At 49.1% G+C, this 22,208-nt stretch overlaps 1 protein-coding gene across 1 annotated transcript in view; it reads left to right on the top strand.

Annotated features, from left to right (window-relative positions):
- LOC126416586 (uncharacterized) overlaps positions 1-22,208 on the top strand; it is a 347,834-nt gene that overhangs the window by 124,708 nt on the left and 200,918 nt on the right. Inside the window, exon 6 of the mRNA XM_050084338.1 lies at positions 21,818-22,056. Within this exon, the coding sequence (XP_049940295.1) occupies positions 21,818-22,056 (239 nt within the window). The remainder of the gene's footprint in view (positions 1-21,817; positions 22,057-22,208) is intronic.

Here is a 22,208-nt window from a genome sequence, read left to right as displayed (position 1 = left end):
CACTCCTACTGAGCAGGAAAGGGAGCTGGATGAGTTGACGATTGGGTACAGGATGGACATTCTGGCGCAGACCTTCCTATGGACTTCGTCTATGTGGGGTTTCCACGTAAGACGAGAGTCCAAGGTTACGCCAAGATACTTGGCGGTTCTGCGCCAGGGGAGTTGGGTTCCGTTTAGGTGAAGGTGGAGGGGGGGGGGGGGGGCGTTGAGGAGGTTCGTGCCTTCCGAGCCTACGGGTAATCAGCATCGCCTGCGTCTTTTCAGAATTGATGGTGATTCGCCAGCGACGGGCCCAAGTTTCTGTGTCATCTAAAACCCTTTGTAGCCTACGGATGACCAGGTCCTTGTTCGCGTTTCTTGTGTAGAAGGCTGTATCGTCAGCGTACTGAGCGGTGTGCACCAGGGGGGCCGTTGGTGTGTCCGCAGTGTACAGACTGTACAAAACGGGCCCCAGGACTGATCCCTGTGGCACCCCAGCACGAATACGTCTCTTGGTGGAGGTGGCTGTTTCTACTTTGACAGAGAAAGTTCTGTTCGAGAGATAGCTTTTGATCTGCTTAACTATACTCCCGGGGAACCCTTGAGTGTACAACTTGTAGAGTAGCCCTCTATGCCATACCGAGTCAAAGGCTTTGGCTACGTCTAGTAGCACTATCCCGCAGTAGACTCTGTTGAAGCCCTCTGTGGCTGCTTCAACCATTCTCATGATCTGTTGTGGGGCAGAGTAGTTCTGCCGGAATCCGAATTGGAAATCCGGCAGAATTTGCTCTCTGGTGATATGTTCTTGTATGGGTCTTAGCAGGAGGCGCTCATAGATCTTGCTGGGAGTTGGCAAGTGGCTAATCGGCCTGTAGTGCTGCGGGAATAGAGGGTCTTTCCCTGGTTTGTGTATTGCGACCACTTCCGCGTGTTTCCAGCAAGTTGGGAACTCGCGGGTACGAGTAATCTCGTTGAAGACGTTCGCGAGGTGTTCGATCGCCGTGGGTGGGAGGTTTTTGACCAACAGGTTGGTGACATTGTCATGTCCTGGCGCCTTTTTGGAGGGGAGGGACCTAATTACTTTTGCCACGTCTTCAGGGGCAAAAACTGTGTGTTCGTCTTCTGGGTCCTCCTCAGCATTGAGGAAGACGGCCAGTTGACGACGGACCACTCTTTCATGCTCATCATCCTGGGGTTCAGCCGCTTGGAACTGCTTCTCGAAAGTGTCGGCGAGGGCGTTGGCCTTTTCAGCATGGCTGTAGGCCATACCCCGCTCGCCATGCAGTGGCGGCATCCTAGCGCGTCTTTTTGTGAATTGTTTGGTTGCTTGCCAAAGTGTGTGATCGTCTACTTTGAGGGTTGTGAGGCGGTTTTGCCATTGCTGGTTTCTGTGCTCATTGAACGCTACCTTCAATTCTCTCTGTAGACGATTGAGCAGCCTCCTTGTGGCCTGGTTTCTGGTTGTCTTCCACTCTTTTTCCACTCTGTTCTTATGTCGAATTTGAGCTAACAAGTGTTTCGGGAGCTGTATTTGCGGCGGCGGGCCCCTTCGTGGAGGTGTGGCCTCTTCTGCTGCCTGCAGGATGGTACCTGTTAGGTCTTTTAGCGCTTGTTCTACTGTTTCGTCAGTAGGTGGCGGAGCGCGAGCGATATCAGAGGCGACAGTTTCTCGGTATCGCTCCCAGTTTGTACGTTTGTAAGACGTCTGGTACCGTGGGAGTGCTACCCATTCTCCCACGTCGACCTCTAGGATCACTGGGTTGTGGTCGGAGAACATTCTGTTGATCGTCCTCGCGGTCACAAACCCCGTAATCCTCCTAGTGAGAGCTATGTCTAACTCGTCGGGCCTGCCTCCATTTTTTGGAAAATGTGTGGGCTCGACTGGACCCCATGTTTCGAAATAGTAGTTGCGGGCTAGTTGTTGCAATCTGGCGCCTGCTCTGGAGGTTACTCTAGAATTCCAATTGGGATGTTTGGCATTGAAGTCGCCCCGTATTATGAGTTTGCCTTCAATTTGCCTTACAGTAGCTATGTCTCCCTCATCTATCTGGTCTTGTGGGGGTCGGTAGATTGCAACGATTGTTAGGGGTCCAGTGGCAGTGGCTACTTCCACTGCCACTGCTTCGATTTCATTGGTAGCTTGTAAGAATACCTGATGGTGGGGGATCCCTCTTTTTTTGTATATGGCCACTCCTCCACCATGGGTTGGCCTGTCTTTGCGATAGCTAACATAGTTGGGGACTGTCGCTTTTGTTCCCGGTTTTAAGTGGGTTTCCCCCATCATGCATATGTCGATGGAGAACTCCTTCATGAGTTCTCTGAACTCGACCTCTTGGTTAACAATGCCGTCTGCGTTAAAGACGCACATTGTCAGGCCATGGATGTTTGGTCGTCTATCCATGATGGGGTTTTGAAACTACTGAGGAAGTCGCAGAGGGGAGCGACTGCTGGACTGTTGCCTGAAGGGCAACGAGGATCTGTGTGTTCTACTTCTGGGCTTCCCTGAATTCCTTCATCATTTCCATGACGAGGTTCATGGTCTGCACCATAACGCCTAACAACTGGTCCATGGGGGGGGGGGGGGACTGTGTGTGGGGTTCCCTAGAGCTTCCTCTGACTTGGTGGACCTGGTCGCTGTTGTTGTGTGTTTCCCGGTGTTGTTCTTGTGACTGTGATTGGTGTTGTGTGACGGGGCCACACTTTTATGGTTTCTCGGGGGAGAAACCACTTCTGCATATGTTGCCCTGGGTGTGTCCGGTCTTGGTTTTAACCAGTCCTTGTCTGTGTGTGTTGTTGTATTTTGTTTTCTTGTGTGGTTGGTTGGGTTTGTCGTGTTTTGTTCACACGTTTGGGGGTGCGGCCTTTGCGTCCTTTGCCTGCTGTGAGTGTCTTTTGTGGACCTCACAACCTTGGTAACCCACTGTGTGGTTTTTGCCACACAGTGCGCACCTTATTTGTGGGTCCGTGTGCTTGAGTGTGCATGTCCTGGTGTCGTGGGCCTCGGCGCACTTCCTGCATCTCACTGGCATGGTGCAGTGCGCAGCTATGTGGTTCAGGCCCTGACACCTGAAGCACTGCACCGTCTTGTTTTTATGGCGCAGCAGCTCCATGGTGACAGACACTGCCAGGAGCATCTTAATCTCCCTCTTGTTTTGGGGTATGTCAGGGAGTGTTACCTGGTACAGCGGCCACTTACTGTCTATGCTGCCCATTTGCTGTACCACCTTGACGACGTACCCCCGGGCAGTCAAGTCTGTTTTGATTGCCTGGGGGACACTCGTCTTGTAAGGTCTCTGATAACTATGTTCCTGTTCCATGTCTTTGTTGTTGGGAATGTGTAGTGAGGTATGCTTCTTGTGTTGAATAGTGTTTTGACTGTGTTGTAGTGTTCGAGTGTGTCTACTGTGACTTTTATTTTGTCTCCACCGGCGGGTTTTGCCTGGAAACTGCCTCCCCCGATTTCTGTCTTGAGCAACTCGAAGAGCTCCTCGTAGTTATGAGGAAACTCTGCGACAATCGGGGGGAGGTGGTGGGCGACTTGGTTCTGTGTTTGTGTTGTGTTTTCTGTTGTCTCTGGCTCCTCAGCAACCGCCTGGAATCTGTTTGGGGTGGGTTCCACACCCCGGGCCAGCGGAAGCCTCGGCTGGCGAAACGTTTTCTTCGCCAGCACGAAACCATCCGAGTCCTGCCCGGTTACGAGGTTCCCTTCCAGTGCCGGTGTTTCCTGGTCCCCTCCCAGAGCGACGACAGGTGCTGTCGGGGGCGCAGGCTCCTCGGAGGGCGTGGAATTGGTTAGGGTGGGGGTGGTGGATTGCTTCTTCCCCTTGGAGTGCTTCTCCTTCCTATCCTTCTTCACACGACGCTGCTTTGATGTGGTGGACTTGTGTGGGGGGGATTTAAGGTATTTGGAACGGGTGGAGGACTGAGACGAGGGGGTGGGTTTGGGGAGGATTTTGGTCGGCAGGCGGATCGTCTGCTTGCCATTTTTCATGGATTCAATGTATTTAGGTAGTGTGTCGGTGGCGTGGGCAAGCAGGAGCGGGGTTAGGACGAGGTTAGGAGGAGTGGGATTGCAAGTTCTGACGATGTATGAGGTTGTTGGTGTTCTGTGTAGGGTGGCATTTTTTGCTGTGTTATTTGCCACGTCCGGTACGGAGAGGGGGGGGTGCTGCCAGGGGGGTGCCAGTTACAGCCACCGTTGACACCGTTAGGTGGCCCGGCTGCATTTCTGGCCCTATTCTCCTTGTGGACGCGGAGGTCTGATCGGCGGCGGCGGAAACCTTCTCTGCGGTTCCGCGGCCGGCTCCCAGGTCCTGGCCCACATTTTTCCAAACCTTGGGGGGGGGGGGGGGGGGCAGAGCGTGGCTCTGCGGCAGCTGGGGCGCCCGAAACGGCCGGAGACGCGCCCCGCGACAACAACAAGTTGCGCCTTTTGTCGATAGCGGAAGACCGCTTCGACCCCAAGGCGTAACCTGCACATGACATTTCCGCAGCGGCAAGAAGCACGACAATGCCACTCTAAATACTTCCTGAGGTTGCTTTGCCCTCAGATGATGAGCGCCAAACTGTGTTTTAACAAAAACTCAGTTGGCCGCTCCTGCGTCCTTGGTATGCGTAAGTTTCAAAGCTTTACGCACCCTCTAGACGTAACCCGCAAGCAGGTCCCTATGGCTCGGTGTAGTATCGTAAGCGCTCCCGCAGCTCCGCATGCGATCAATGCACAGTACGACTGGCACCGAGGGACTCGTCTGGATGCTGCCTGCTTTCATCTAATACTTTTCCCTCTTTGGGGAAGTGTGAGGGGGAGTTTGCAGCCTTTTGGCTTTTACTCTCCTGTGTACATGTGTGTGTGATTTTTCTATATATTTTTGGTGTCTGTGATAAGTGATGAATTGTTGTGAGTGTGTCTGGTACTTGCCTGAGGTAGGCGAGATGATTGGTGATATATGGGAAGGAACTGGATTAGGGATTGGGTATTGGGATTTTCTCTTCGACTTAATCGTCGAAGATCGTCATAGGGCGCTTGTGTTTATCGTGGGACATGTCATACCGACCTAGGGAGTGGATCAGTGCATTTCCGGATAGGGTATAGGATGGACATTCTGGCGCAGACCTTCCTGTGGACCTCGTCTATGTGGGGTTTCCACGTAAGACGAGAGTCCAAGGTTACGCCAAGGTACTTGGCGGTTCTGCGCCAGGGGAGTTGGGTTCCATTTAAGTGGAGGTGGAGGGGGGGACGTTGAGGAGGATCGCGCCTTCCGAGCCTGCGGGTAATCAGCATTGCCTGCGTCTTCTCCGAATTGATGGTGATGCGCCAGCGACGGGCCCAGGTTTCTGTGTCGTCTAAAACCCTTTGTAGCCTACGAATGACCAGGTCCTTGTTCGCATTTCTCGTGTAGAAGGCTGTGCCGTCTGCATACTGCGCGGTGTGCACCAGGGGGCCGTTGGAGTGTCCGCAGTGTACAAGCTGTACAATACGGGCCCCAGGACCGATCCCTGTGGCACCCCGGCACGAATACGCCTTCTGGTGGAGGTGGCTGTTTCTACTTTGACGGAGAAAGTCCTATTCGCGAGGTAGCTCTTGATTAGCTGAACTATGCTCCCTGGAAACCCTTGTGAGTACAACTTGTAGAGTAGCCCTCTATGCCATACTGAATCAAAGGCTTTGGCTACGTCTAGTAGCACTATCCCGCAGTAGCCTCTGTGGTTGAAGCCCTCTGTGGCTGCTTCAACCATTCTCATGACCTGTTGTGGGCAGAGTGGTTCTGCCTGAATCCAAATTGGAAATCCGGCAGAATTTGCTCTCTGTTAATACACTCCTGGAAATTGAAATAAGAACACCGTGAATGCATTGTCCCAGGAAGGGGAAACTTTATTGACACATTCCTGGGGTCAGATACATCACATGATCACACTGACAGAACCACAGGCACATAGACACAGGCAACAGAGCATGCACAATGTCGGCACTAGTACAGTGTATATCCACCTTTCGCAGCAATGCAGGCTGCTATTCTCCCATGGAGACGATCGTAGAGATGCTGGATGTAGTCCTGTGGAACGGCTTTCCATGCCATTTCCACCTGGCGCCTCAGTTGGACCAGCGTTCGTGCTGGACGTGCAGAACGCGTGAGACGACGCTTCATCCAGTCCCAAACATGCTCAATGGGGGACAGATCCGGAGATCTTGCTGGCCAGGGTAGTTGACTTACACCTTCTAGAGCACGTTGGGTGGCACGGGATACATGCGGACGTGCATTGTCCTGTTGGAACAGCAAGTTCCCTTGCCGGTCTTGGAATGGTAGAACGATGGGTTCGATGACGGTTTGGATGTACCGTGCACTATTCAGTGTCCCCTCGACGATCACCAGTGGTGTACGGCCAGTGTAGGAGATCGCTCCCCACACCATGATGCTGGGTGTTGGCCCTGTGTGCCTCGGTCGTATGCAGTCCTGATTGTGGCGCTCACCTGCACGGCGCCAAACACGCATACGACCATCATTGGCACCAAGGCAGAAGCGACTCTCATCGCTGAAGACGACACGTCTCCATTCGTCCCTCCATTCACGCCTGTCGCGACACCACTGGAGGCGGGCTGCACGATGTTGGGGCGTGAGCGGAAGACGGCCTAACGGTGTGCGGGACCGTAGCCCAGCTTCATGGAGACGGTTGCGAATGGTCCTCGCCGATATTCCAGGAGCAACAGTGTCCCTAATTTGCTGGGAAGTGGCGGTGCGGTCCCCTACGGCACTGCGTAGGATCCTACGGTCTTGGCGTGCATCCGTGCGTCGCTGCGGTCCGGTCCCAGGTCGACGGGCACGTGCACCTTCCGCTGATCACTGGCGACAACATCGATGTACTGTGGAGACCTCACGCCCCACGTGTTGAGCAATTCGGTGGTACGTCCACCCGGCCTCTCGCATGCCCACTATACGTCCTCGCTCAAAGTCCGTCAACTGCACATACGGTTCACGTCCACGCTGTCGCGGCATGCTACCAGTGTTAAAGACTGCGATGGAGCTCCGTATGCCACGGCAAACTGGCTGACACTGACGGCGGCGGTGCACAAATGCTGCGCAGCTAGCGCCATTCGACGGCCAACACCGCGGTTCCTGGTGTGTCCGCTGTGCCGTGCGTGTGATCATTGCTTGTACAGCCCTCTCGCAGTGTCCGGAGCAAGTATGGTGGGTCTGACACACCGGTGTCAATGTGTTCTTTTTTCCATTTCCAGGAGTGTATGTTCTTGTATGGGTTTTAGCAGGAGGCGCTCATATATCTTGCTGAGTGTTGGCAAGAGGCTTATCGGCCTGTAGTGCTGCGGGAATAGAGGGTCTTTTCCTGGTTTGTGTATCGCGACCACTTCCGCATGTTTCCAGCAAGCTGGGAACTCGCGGTAACGAGTAATCTCGTTGAGGACGTTCGCGAGGTGTGTGATCGCTGTGGGTGGGAGTTTTTTGACTAACTGGTTTGTGACACTGTCGTGCCCTGGCGCCTTTTTTGTAGGGAGGGACCTGATTACTCTTGCCACGTCCTCGGGGGCAAAAAGTATGGGTTCGTCCTCTTGGTCCTCCTCAGCATTGAGGAAGACGGCCAGTTGACGACTGACTACCTCTTCATGCTCTGGATGCTGTGTTCTGCATATCTATATAGCTGCTTGGCCGTGGTCCACTTCTCTAGGCCGGCCAATCACGTTGCTCCAGAAAGGGGTACCGCGACGGTGGTGGTGGGGGGCCGCGGAGCATGCTGGCGTCCAGACCCGGTGGCTGTCCAATCTAGTCTGCAGACGCCACTGCCTTCAGATCGGAGCGTTCCTGACGTATTTGGTCAATTGTGGGATTCCATGCTGCACTGAGCTGAAAACCGCTATCACTGTTTAGTAAACTGTTGTGCAGACGTATTTCCACTGCCTTTTTGAAGATCGACTCCCCGAAACCATTGGCGCTGCACAGCTTCTTCGTTTTTGGGAATTTGAAGGTGTGTCCCTCCTCAGATACCGCGGACTTGTCTGTCTTTCCTAGTCGTACGTTCCTTATGTGTTCAGTACAGCGCTGTGACATACACCGCTGTGTCTGCCCGATATATTTCATCCCACATTCACACTCAGTACTGTAAATTCCCGGCGTCTGTAACCATGGCTGGTCTTGGATGAGCCAAGTATATCTTTAACTTTTTTCGGTGTGCGAAAGATGGTAGTTATTTCGTGCTTCTTTCGTATTCTTGCAATCTTGGCTGTCGGCGGTCCATCAAACGGCAGAAACGCCACACGTTTTGCTTCGTCTTCCTCTGGTTTCTCCTCGAGCCTCTTGACTGCAAGCAAAGCGCGTCTTATTTGTGTCTCTGTGTAGCCGTTCTTTCGGAAGGCCCCTGCAGATGTGGCAGCTCACGCGGCAAACTCTCACTGTCGCAGATCGACATGACTCTTTGCACTAAGGTGTTTAGTACTGCTTGCTCGACGTCGAGCAAGCCATACGTGGACTCCCGCCGAGTGCAGCCAGTGACGTGTGGAGGCAGACCAGCAGGGTACTCGAGAAAGCAAGAATGCCGAAGAACAACATTATGGCAGAAGAGCGCAAGGCACTGTTGAGCCTTCGCCATGAGAAGAATATATTGGTCTTAGCAGCAGACAAAGGGAATGCGACAGTCCCACTGAAGTCAGAACATTACTGGCAGAACATCGACACCTTACTACAAGATCCAGCATACAAAGAAGTGGGAAAAGACACGACTGCTTCTTTTACGCGAAAGACCATCGATCTTCTCAACAGCTCAGGACTTGGCAAAAACACCATCAGGAAGCTTTCCCCTCGGGCACCAGCTCCACCGCGACTGTATGGCATCGCGAAGATCCATAAGGAGAATCTATACTGAACACCATAAATTCTCCGACATATAGTGCACAGCTTGTAAAACCACTCGTGGGTCACTGCCCTCACCATGTCAAGAACTCGACCGAATTTGTGAACGTACTGCAAGGGTTACGCCCAGACGAGAAGGATCTACTAGTCAGCTTTGACGTCACTTCTCTTTTCACCCGGGTGCGGCTGGATGGTTCCTTAGCCCTAATCGAAGATCACTTCAATGAAGACACACTCAGACTCTTTCGCGTCTTGATAACCACAACGTACTTCAAATGTGAAGGGAAATTCTGTGCCCAAACAGATGGTGTTGTCATGGATTCCTCCCTGGCTCCAGGTATTGGCAACTTGTACATGGAGACTTTGAAGATGTGGCACTGAACACCGCCCTCCATAAACCAAAGGTGTTCTACAGATACGTAGACGACACTTTTGTAGTGTGGTCCCACGGCCATGGATGGAATATATCGGGCAGACACAACGATGTATCTCACAGCGCTGTACTGAACACATCAGGAACGTACGACTAGGACAGACAGACAAGTCCGCGGTATCTGAGGAGGGACACACCTTCGAATTCGAAAAAACGAAGAAGTTGTGCAGCGCCAACGGTTTCTGGGACTCGATCTTCAAAGAGGCAGTGGAGATATGTCTGCACAACAGTTTACTAAACAGGGATAGCGGTTTTCAGATCAGTGCAGCGTGGAATATCGCAATTGACCAAATACGTCAGGACCGCTCCGATCTGAAGGCAGCGGCGTCCACAGACAGACTGGACAGTCACCGGGTCTGGACGCCGGTCCGCGCCGCGGCCCCCCACCACCACCGTCGCGGTACCCCCTTCCGGAGGAACGTGATTGGCCGGCCTACAGAAGTGGACGATGGCCAAGCAGCTATGTAGATATGCAGAACACAGCATCCCAGTTCCTCAATTCCCCCGCCCCCCCACTCAAGAGCACGTCCACGAAGCAGCGGCATGCGAAGAAGGATAGGAAAGAGAAACATAAAAAGGGCTGAATCCCACCTCCCGCACCCAAATCCCCCCCCCCTACCTCTGAGGAGCCTGCAGTTCCTGAGCCACCATTAGCACCTGTCATCGCCCTGTAAGGGAACCAAGAAACCGCTGCCCTGGAAGGGAACCATGGAACCGGGGAGGATTCAGAGGTCTTTGTGCTGGCGAGAAAAACCTGTCGTCAGGCGAGACTTCCAACTGCTTGTGGAGTGGAACCCACCCCAAACAGGTTTCAGGCCATGGCTGATGCGTCAGACAAAACACAAGAAACAACAACACAGAATCACACAACACACTGCCTCCCACCGATCGTCACGGAGTTTCCCCGTGACTACGAGGAACCCCACGACATGATCAAAGCACAACTCAAAGTGGACAACTTTACAGCAAAACCAACAGGGGAGGGGAGGGGGGGACAAAATAAAGATCACTCTACACAACATAGAAAACTACACCACCATTAAAGTGGCTGTCACAGACAAAAATATACCCCATTATAGATTCTCCACCACCAAGACAAGGAACAAAAGTAATGTCATTAGGGACCTCCCCAGACGGCTCTCGGCCCAGGCAGTCAAGACAGACATGGCAACCCAGGGATTTGTAGTCAAAACAGTAGAGCAGATGGGTAAAAATGGGTCAGAGAATAAGTGGCCACCATTACAGGTTACTCTGCTGGACATACCGCAGAACAGGCGAAAGCTGTTCTAGCAGTCCCTGTCACCATGGAGCCGCTCCACCGCAAGAACAAGGTGGTGCAGAGCTTCAGGTGTCAGGGACTGGATTCACATTGCCGCCCACTGCCAGATGCAAGTGCCCTGTAGAAAATGCGCGAACACCACTACACTAGGACTTGCACAGTAAAACACATGGACCCGCAGGTAAGGTGTGTGCTGTGTGGGAAAAACCACATGGCAGGGTATCGAGGGTGCGAGGTCCACAAAACCCACACAGAAGGCAAAGGATGCGAAGGCCGCCCCCCCACACACATGAAAACAAGACACAGCCGCCCCATCGGACCACACAGAGAGACAAAACAGGAGAACACACACAGACAAAACTTGGGTAAAACCAAGGCCTGACACTCCAAGGGCAACATAGGCATAAGTGGTCTCTCCACCAAAGAGCCACGGAAACGTCGAAAAATCGGAGCAAGCCCTGTCACTGCAACACCAGACACACACACAAGAACCGGGAAAAACACAACAACGGCCAGGTCCACCAAGACAGAGGAAGCTCTATGGAACCCCACACACACTCCAACCCCTCAGATCAATTGTTAGACATTATCGTCCAGACCATGAACCTCGTCATGGAAATGATGAAGGAATTCAGAGAGGCCCAGAGCCAGAACACTCAGATCCTCGTTGCTCTTCAGGCAACAGTCCAGCAGTCGCCTCCCTCTGCGATTTCCTCAGTACTCACAAAACCCCATCATGGATGGATGACCAAATATCCAAGACCTGACAATGTGCGTCTGTAATGCAGATGGCATTGTTAATCAAGAGGTCGAGTTCAGAGAACTCATGAAGGAGTTCTTCATCGACATATGCATGATGGGGAAACCCACCTAAAACCGGGAATAAAAGCGACAGTTCCCAACTATGTTAGCTACCGTAATGACAGAAAAACCCAATGTGGAGGAGTAGCCATATACATTAAAACAGGGATCCCCCACTACCAGGTATTCTTACCAGCTACCAATAAAATCGAAGCAGTGGCGGCGGAAGTAACCACTGCTACCGGACCCCTAACAATCGTTGCAATCTACCGAACCCCACAAGACGAGATAGACGAGGGAGACATAGCTGCTCTAGGGCAAATTGAAGGCAAACTAGTAATAGATGGCGACTACAATGCCAAACACCCAGGTTGGAACTCTGGATTAACCTCCAGAGCAGGAGCCAAACTGCAACGACTAACGCGCGATCACCATTTCGAAACATGGGATCCGGTCGAGTCCACACATTTTCCAAAAAATGGAGGTAGGTCAGACGTGTTAGACATAGCCCTCACTAGGAGGATCGCGGGGTTTGTAGCCGCAAGGACAATCAACAGAATGTCCTCCGATCACAACCCAGTGATTCTAGAGGTCGACGTGGGAGAATGAGTAGCACTCCTTCGGTACCAGACACCCTACAAACGTACTGACTGGGAGCGATACCGAGAAACTATCGCCTCTGATATCGCTCGCGCTCCGCCACCTACTGCCGAAACAGTAGAACAGGCGCTACAAGACCTAACCGTCTTGCAGGCAGCGTAAGGTACCACTCCCCCACAAACGGATGACCGCCCCCACAAGTACAACTCCCGGAACATCTACTAGCCCAAATCCGTCACAAGAACAGAGCGGCAAAAGAGTGGAAGATCACCAGATATCAGGCCACCAGAAGGCTGTTCAACCATCCACAGAGAGAGCTGAAGGTAGCGCTCAATGAGCACCGAAACCAGCAATGGCAAAACGGCCTCACAGCCCTCAGAGTAGACCATCACACACTATGGCAAGCAACCAAACAATTTACCAAAAGACGCGCTAGGCTGCGAGAGGGGTCTGACTTACAGCCATGCTGAAAAGGCCAACGCCCCCGCCGACACCTTCGAGAAGCAGTTTCAAGCGGCAGAACCCCAGGATGAAGAACAATGCTGAGGAGGACCCAGAGGACGAACCCCCACTTTTCGCCCCCCGAAGACGTGGCAACAGTAGTTAGCTGATGATTACAACTTCCTACAAAAAATGCGCCAGGACACGACAATGTCACCAACGAGCTAGTTGAAAACCTCCCGCCCTCGGCTATCGAACACCTCGCGAACGTCTTCAACGGGATTACTCGTACCTGCGAGTTCCAAGCATACTGGAATCACGCGGAAGTGGTCGCGATACACAAACCAGCGAAAGACCCTTTCTTCCCGCAGCACTACAGGCCGATTAGCCTCTTGACAACTCTCAGCAAGATCTATGAGCGCCTCCTGCTTATTCCCATACGAGACCACATCACCAACGAGCGACTACTGCCGGATTTCCAATTCGGGTTCCTACAGAAGCACTCTGCCCCAAAACAGATTATGAGACTAGTGGAAGCAGCCACAGAAGGCTTCAACCACAGAGACTACTGCAGGATAGTGCTACTTGATGTAGCCAATGCCTTCGACTCAGTATGGCATAAAGGGCTACTATACAAGTTATACACACAAGGGTTCTCCAGGAGCATAGTCAGGTTAATCCGAAGCTATGAATAGAACCTTCTCTGTCAAGGTAGAAACAGCCACCTCCACCAAAAGGGGTATTCGTGCTGGAATGCCACAGGGATCGTTCCTGGGGCCAATTTTGTACAGTTTTTACACTGCAGACACTCTAACAGCCCCCCTGGTGCACACTGCACAGTACGTTGATGATACCGCCTTTTACACTCGTAATGCGAATAAGGAGCTGGTCATTCGTAGGTTACAAAGGGTTTTAGATAACACAGAAACCTGGGTCTGTCGCTGGCGCATCACCACCAATCCTGAAAAGACACAGTCTATGTTGATCACCCGGAGACTCGGGAGACACGGACCCCCTCAACGCCCCCCCCCCCCCGCCCCCTTCACCTGCACCTACATGGATCCCAACTCCCCTGGCGCAGATTCGTCAAGTATCTCGGCGTAACCTTGAACTCGAGAGTAACATGGAAACCCCATACTGACGAGATCCACTGGAAGGTTTGCTCCAGAATGTCCATCCTATACCCAATCCTCAACAGAACCCGTTCCCTTCCCTGCCCTGTAGGACTAAACGTCTATCAGGCCCTCATACAGTCAGTAATTGAGCATGCATGCCCTGTCTGGGGATATGCGCCAAAGCAGCACCTGGACAAACTCCAGAGGCTGCAGAATCGCACCCTCAGAAGAGCACTGCACCTTTTTTTTTCTTTATTTTTTGTTGGTAATCAGTCTACTGACTGGTTTGATGGGGCCCGCCACGAATTCCTTTCCTGTGCTAACCTCTTCATCTCAGAGTAGCAATTGCAACCTACGTCCTCAATTATTTGCTTGACGTATTCCAATCTCTGTCTTCCTCTACAGTTTTTGCCCTCTACAGCTCCCTCGAGTACCATGGAAGTCATTCCCTTATGTCTTAGCAGATGTCCTATCATCCTGTCCCTTCTCCTTATCGGTGTTTTCCACATATTCCTTTCCTCTCCGATTCTGCGTAGAACCTCCTCATTCCTTACCTTATCAATCCACCTAATTTTCAACATTCGTCTATAGCACCACATCTCAAATGCTTCGATTCTCTTCTGTTCCGGTTTTCCCACAGTCCATGTTTCACTACCATACAATGCTGTACTCCAGACGTACATCCTCTGAAATTTCTTCCTCAAATTAAGGCCAGTATTTGATATTAGTAGACTTCTCTTGGCCAGAAATGCCTTTTTGCCATAGCGAGTCTGCTTTTAATGTCCTCCTTGCTCTGTCCATCATTGGTTATTTTACTGCCTAGGTAGCAGAATTCCTTAACTTCATTGACTTCGTGACCATCAATCCTGATGTTAAGTTTCTCGCTGTTCTCATTTCTACTACTTCTCATTACCTTCGTCTGTCTCCGATTTACTCTCAAACCATACTGTGTACTCATTAGACTGTTCATTCCGTTCAGCAGATCATTTAATTCTTCTTCACTTTCACTCAGGATAGCAATGTCATCAGCGAAATGTATCATTGATATCCTTTCACCTTGTATTTTAATTCCACTCCTGAACCTTTCTTTTATTTCCATCACTGCTTCCTCGATGTACAGATTGAAGAGTAGGGGCGAAAGGCTACAGCCTTGTCTTACACCCTTCTTAATACGAGCACTTCATTCTTGATCGTCCACTCTTATTACTCCCTCTTGGTTGTTGTACATATTGTATATGACCCGTCTCTCCCTATAGCTTACCCCTACTTTTTTCAGAATCTCGAACAGCTTGTACCATTTTATATTATCGAACGCTTTTTCCAGGTCGACAAATCCTATGAAAGTGTCCTGATTTTTCTTTAGCCTTGCTTCCATTATTAGCCGTAACGTCAGAATTGCCTCTCTCGTCCCTTTACTTTTCCTAAAGCCAAACTGATCGTCACCTAGCGCATTCTCAATTTTCTTTTCCATTCTTCTGTATATTATTTTTGCAAGCAGCTTCGATGCATGAGCTGTTAAGCTGATTGTGCGATAATTCTCGCACTTGTCAGCTCTTGCCGTCTTCGGAATTGTGTGGATGATGCTTTTCCGAAAGTCAGATGGTATGTCGCCAGACTCATATATTCTACACACCAACGTGAATAGTCGTTTTGTTGCCACGTCCCCCAATGATTTTAGAAATTCTGATGGAATGTTATTTATCCCTTCTGCCTTATTTGACCGTAAGTCCTCCAAAGCTCTTTTAAATTCCGATTCTAATACTGGATCCCCTATCTCTTCTAAATCGACTCCTGTTTCTTCTTATATCACATCAGACAAATCTTCACTCTCATAGAGGCTTTCAATGTATTCTTTCCACCTATCTGCTCTCTCCTCTGCATTTAACAGTGGAATTCCCGTTGCACTCTTGATGTTATCACCGTTGCTTTTAACGTCACCAAAGGTTGTTTTGACTTTCCTGAATGCTGAGTCTGTCCTTCCGACAATCATATCTTTTTCGATGTCTTCACATTTTTCCTGCAGCCATTTCGTCTTAGCTTCCCTGCACTTCCTATTTATTTCATTCCTCAGCGACTTGTATTTCTGTATTCCTGATTTTCCCGAAACATGTTTGTACTTCCTCCTTTCATCAATCAACTGAAGTATTTCTTCTGTTACCCATGGTTTCTTCGCAGCTACCTTCTTTGTACCTATGTTTTTCTTCCCAACTTCTGTGATGGCCCTTTTTAGAGATGTCCATTCCTCTTCAACTGTACTGCCTACTGCGCTATTCCTTATTGCTGTACCTATAGCGTTAGAGAACTTCAAACGTATCTCGTCATTCCTTAGTACTTCCGTATCCCACTTCTTTGCGTATTGATTCTTCCTGACTAATGTCTTGAACTTGAGCCTACTCTTCATCACTACTATATTGTGATCTGAGTCTCTATCTGCTCCTGGGTACGCCTTACAATCCAGTATCTGATTTCGGAATCTCTGTCTGACCATGATGTAATCTAATTGAAATCTTCCCGTATCTCCCGGCCTTTTCCAAGTATACCTCCTCCTCTTGTGATTCTTGAACAGGGTATTCGCTATTACTAGCTGAAACTTGTTACAGAACTCAATTAGTCTTTCTCCTCTTTCATTCCTTGTCCCAAGCCCATATTATCCTGTAACCTTTCCTTCTACTCCTTCCCCTACAACTGCATTCCAGTCGCCCATGACTACTAGATTTTTGTCCCTCTTTACATACTGCATTACCCTTTCAATATCCTCAAACACTTTCTCTATCTGTTCATCTTCAGCTTGCGACGTGGGCATGTACACCGGAACTATAGTTGTCGGTGTTGGTCTGCTGTCGATCCTGATTAGAACAACCCGGTCACTGAACTGTTCACAGTAACACACCCTCTGCCCTACCTTCCTATTCATAACGAATCCTATACCTGTTATACCATTTTCTGCTGCTGTTGATATTACCCGATACTCATCTGATCAGAAATCCTTGTCTTCCTTCCACTTCACTTCACTGACCCCTGCTATATCTAGATTGAGCCTTTGCATTTCCCTTTTCAGATTTTCTAGTTTCCCTACCAGGTTCAAGCTTCTGACATTCCACGCCCCGACTCGTAGAACGTTATCCTTTCGTAGATTATTCAATCTTTTTCTCATGGTAACCTCCCCCTTGGCAGTCCCCTCCCGGAGATCCGAAGGGGGGACTATTCCGGAATCTTTTGCCAATGGAGAGATCATCACGACACTTCTTCAATTACAGGCCACATGTCCTGTGGATACACGTTACGTGTCTTTAATGCAGTGGTTTCCATTGCCTTCTGCATCCTCATGTCGTTGATCATTGCTGATTCTTCCGCCTTCAGGGGCAATTTCCCACCTCTAGGACAAGAGAGTGCCCTGAACCTCTATCCGCCCCTCCGCCCTCTTTGACAAGGCCGTTGGCAGAATGAGGCTGACTTCTTATGCCGGAAGTCTTCGGCCGCCAATGCTGATTATTTATCAAAATTTAGGCAGTGGCGGGGATCGAACCCCGGACCAAAGACGTTTTGATTATGCATCAAAGACGATATCCCTAGCCTACGGGTGCCACTGCACCTACCCATGGGATATCCGCTGACGATAAGCATAGAGCTCCTGAAATCCCAATCTTCAAAGAATGATTCCATGGTCTGGCAAGGGCTTTCTATGAGAGCTCTTCCAGATCTGGAAATAACCTTATCCAATCCCTAGGTCAGTATGACATGTCCCGTGACAAGCACAAACGCCCCATGACGATCTTCGACGACTAAGTCGAAGAGAAAATCCCAAAAATCCCCAAATCCTAACCCCAGTCCTTAATCCTTAAAACACCAAACATCTCACCAACCTCAGGCAAGTACTACAGACCACCAGGACACCAACATAACACACAGACAGCCAAAACAGTCAAAGACAATCACACACTCAAAATGCACACAACACACATTGTGGAGTAAAAGGCAACAGGCTATAAACTCCTCCATACACTTCCCCAAGGAGGGGAAAGTAAAACGTGAGAGAGAGAGCAGCATCCCGACACTTCGCCAGAAGATGATGGGTACGAAACTCATCCAAACGTTGCGACAAGACGACGCCACCACTCGGCTGATAACCCGAGAAGAATCCACCAGAAGACCCACGAGGGTTAAACTGAAACTCTAGCAACAACACCTATCAAACTTCCTGGCAGAGTAGTACTGCCTGACAGACGAAGACTGGAATTCTGTACCTTTGCCTTTCGCAGGCAAGTCAGTGGAGCACTTGCCCGCAAAAAATAAAGGTCCTGAGCTCGAGTCTCGGTCTGATACACTGTTTTAATTTGCCAGGAAGTTTCATATCAGCGCACACTCTACTGAAGAGTGAAGGTGTTATTGTGTAACATCTCCTACATTGCTAATTTTTCCGTTCCTTCCAAGTTTTTAGCTTTCTCTTGTAATACAGTTAAACTCGTGGCTCGCTTAAGGTTAGGGTCCGAATTTAGCCTACCCATACCATTTTTCTCCCAAATCTCCAGACTGATAATCATCAAATCTTTCGACGTGTCCATGTCTCTTTCCTCAAATTTATTTATTCCAGTGGGCACTGACTGCTCACTGTCTACCTCCTCTTCATGTACAACACTACTTCGTGGATAACACCACGCTTTATCCCATTCATCATACTCTTTCAGTGGCAAAACTACTTATAACATGTGTTACCCAACAAATCAGCCCCTATGCTTTCCCACAATAGTTTTCCAGTATCTTGCAGTACTTCAATACACAAACTAATCCTTAGTTGCCTTGCATACTGCGTAGTTGGTATACCTTTAGCGATGCACGAACCTTCCAGCAGTATGACGCTGAAAATTGTTTCCCCTACATGAGGTGCTGTCCCTTCAAGATTCATTATACGTTGTCCAAGGTCAATTTCAGTACGATGTTCATTTACGCAACCAAACCCTACAGTATCACAGTAACTATCGTGTATATGAGTCCAAACATCCCTGGTAACGCTTTGCCCCTACCTGAAAATCCAATATCGCCAAAGCGAATCCAAGCCTCGATCAAGATCTCGACGCAACGTACATCATGGTGGTTCAAATGGTTCAAGTGGCTCTAAGCACGATGGGACTTAACATCTGAGGTCATCAGGCCCGTGGCCCAGAACTACTTAAACCTAGGTAACCTAAGGACATCACACACATCCATGGCCGAGGCAGGATTCGATCATGCGACCGTAGCAGCAGCGCGGTTCCGGACTGAAGCGCCTAGAACCACTCGGCCACAGCGGCCGGACATCATGGTGGGCTTAACCGCTTCTTTTCTATGAATTTCAAACTTCCCAGACATATGTTCAATAACTTCTGTTTTCTTTCATCCACTAATTCAGTTAAGGCAGTTTCCAGCTATGGACACGTTTTAGTCATGCACTGGAGCCGCTGCTTGGCGGTCCTAGAGTTCCCATTGTCATGTAACAGCAGTTTACCATTCCATTCCGTGCCTTTGTATCACGCTCCCTACTCTGACTACAAACTCGTCCCCAGTGCCCCAGTCTTCCACATTTCCTACACTGCAGCTGTCGGCAACCACGCTGTGCGAGGCCTGACTCTCCGTATTTAGAACGTCTGACGTCAGCGGTAAGAATCCCCCTGTTATCGCGCACTTAGCTCACTGGAGGAGAAACTGCAGTAACAGTACGGGCAGCTAGGACGGTGCTGACATAATCCATGAAGACGTCTCCTCTCTTAATGCATCAAACTCATCATGCAAGTCCCTTTTAACTGGCAGCATTTGTGTCATACGCCCTAGCAAAGGCTTAAATGCTTCCATGGTGGTAGCCCTCCATATGTCTGGTTTGCTCATTGTAAATACGACAGTAAAGGACGTAACAGCAATAACAATGTTCCATTCTTCATTATAAAACTTCTGGTCCTTAATCCTGAGCGTTAACCACATGCATGCCTTACATTCCCTGACTTAATGCCCTGGCCTTCAGATTACCACCGAAGATTGGCTTCATGGAGCAATTTAGTCCAACTAATTACACTTGCCACACCTAACTTGGCAAAAACCAAGGTCAGTTTCATTAGCTTTACCATAAAGTCACTTACGTCGCTCACTGGGTGCACCTTCACAAGTCACACCTCACAATCAACGGTCCAATCCATGTTATTAGACAATGTCCACAGAATAGCATGGGAAAAAATACTTGGTTCTCACAGGTCACGTTGAGATGACGATGCTGGTTGCTGTTCAGCAATGGTGCATGTCGTCACTGGCGTTCTTCTGCCACCAAGTGTAAGGAAGTCAGAGGTGCAGTTACTGTTAAATGCCAGGATGTTTGTCTCAGTGTGGCACTGTGTACTTCCGGCTCCTTTGTGGTCACGAAATCAGGAGGGCTCACTTAGCAGTAACATTCTTTGTTTGGTAAGACGCCGATGCAGAGATTGATGGCAGCGACTCACTGGTGTGCGTAGATCTCCGAGCAGCAGTTGCTACCTGGGCAAAGCTCGGGCCAGTTGGAAGTGTGAGTATGCACGGGGGCTGGGTGCTGCCCGAGCGAAGTGGCAGCGGTACAGGACTGACGTCACGTGTACAGCGGACAGCAGCTGCACGTGCTGGGAAGCCGGTCTCTCCCAGTTGTCAGCGAGGCGCTTGCAGAACTGCTAGAAGACGTCCAGAGACTAGATCGTGTCGCCCTGGACGTGATCCCCTCTTGCTGGCAATGGCTAGAGCCCCACTACCATCAGGTCTAACGGCAGTCTTAATTGCGATAGGCCCTTGGATTCGGTCACATAGGTGACGGAGGAAGAGCAGAGTTTGGCCGTGGCATAAGGAAATTCATCTGACCACTGTGGTGCACTGTGGTGTTGCACAGTGCTGTGCCAGGAAGCTCACTTATGCACCTCTACACAGGTTGTGAAATGGGCGTGGAAGTGTGTTGCTGGAACACTAGCCAAGGTAGCTTAACTATTATTATGTGGCTATGGAGGACCACTGTTAGCGTAGACTCGGACTGCAGAATAATAATTTCAAATTTCTGGTCTCCATGTCATGTGACGTCCTTATGATGTCTGGACTGATTACCATGCACCTCACCTACTGTATATCCACTCAACAGTCCTTCGTCTTACTTTTCTATAATCTTATAATTACAATCACCCCTCCAAGTGAATCAAATTCTCCTTTGTTATTTAAGGATATTGTAAGACTTCTTCTAATAAGCAAAATACATATATTCTTCCACAACGTTGTAGGATTTTAGATTCCCTGGATTAATGCCCAGCCTTTCTGCATTTAAAACATATCACCGCTGAAGATTGAGCTCACAGAGCACTATCGCCCAACCAGTTACACTGCCCACACTTAAATGGGCACATACCACCATTACTTTGTGTTTCCCATAAAGTCACACAGTACACTGTCTTATTCACAGATTCACTACTGTTGACTATCTGACTCATTATACTAATCTTGCAGAATTGATTAAACCAACATTTCGCTTGCAGTCTTCGACAGTCATCTGCTCAATACAGTAGACGATGCGTGAATTTCTTTGCTCTTCTCTCTCTCTCTCTCTTTCTCTCTCTCCGTCCCCTTTCTTATCACGCTCCCTGGTATTTCATGCCCCAGGTGAAAGGAAATACAACATTTCAGCCTGTTTTGCTCATAGATACTGCAGAGCAGATGAACTTCAAGCAAAGTTAATACTTCCTAATCCACAAGCGACTTTCTTAATGAAATTACATATATATGCCGACGTAAAAGAAGTCTTGTACTTTTATTATACTGGTAGTCCTTAGAGAGTTTATCACTTTTCTTGTTTTGGAATTGATTAGCTTTTCTGTACTGGATTTCCTTTTATGAAGCATTTTCTTACGATGTTGAAGTAGTTATAAGACTACACCTGTGTCATTTTATTTATTAAATATTTGAAACGAAGAATTGAACAGAAGAAATATTTGAAACGTTGTGACCTGAAATAAGTATGTTTGGAAGGTACCCCGTTTTTTAGGTGTGTCAAAGTTAATGTTAACAATTTGATTTATAATTGTTTAGTAAAATGTATGTTTTCGCAGGTGATAATTATCATATAGGTTTAGAAATATTGTAATACATTTTAAGAAATATTTTATTAATACTCTATTTATAACACTGGTAAATGTTTATAGCTTACATGAAATATTAGGTACAATACTAGTCTCATACAGCATGTTCACAGTTCAACAACTTCCAGGAAACTGAATGTCTGGTATTCATCTGAGTTTCGTGGCCGAGTATGTCTGTGTTGTTTCAGAATGACTGTCTCCTGTTTCAGAAATACTCCAGGAAGACCGTTGTGTGGTAAATAATGGCAACTGCTCACAGATATGTGAAACTGTTGGATATGAAACTGTCTGTTCCTGTCGTGAAGGATACAGTCTCACGAGCGCCACTGCCTGCACTGCAGTGTCAGCATGTGAAATTGTTCTGTCCGGTACTTCAGGAGAGTTTACTATTGGTAGTAAGCCTTGCCAGTGGCTCATAAAAGCACCAAGACGTCGTATCATATTAATTGTAAGTAGTAAAATGTACTTGTATCTTTAAAATATTACTATACTTGGATAAAAATTGTCTTCTACATGCTGTAAAGTTTTGTTGAATTATAACAGCTCAGTAATTGTGATGTAAACCAATTAAACGAGTCAGTATTGGATTCAAATCTATAA

This window comes from Schistocerca serialis, chromosome 8, assembly GCF_023864345.2.
Source record: "Schistocerca serialis cubense isolate TAMUIC-IGC-003099 chromosome 8, iqSchSeri2.2, whole genome shotgun sequence".
NCBI lineage: Eukaryota > Metazoa > Arthropoda > Insecta > Orthoptera > Acrididae > Schistocerca > Schistocerca serialis.
The sequence above is the reverse complement of the archived record's forward strand: the minus strand, read 5'-3'. Positions and strand labels throughout refer to the sequence as shown.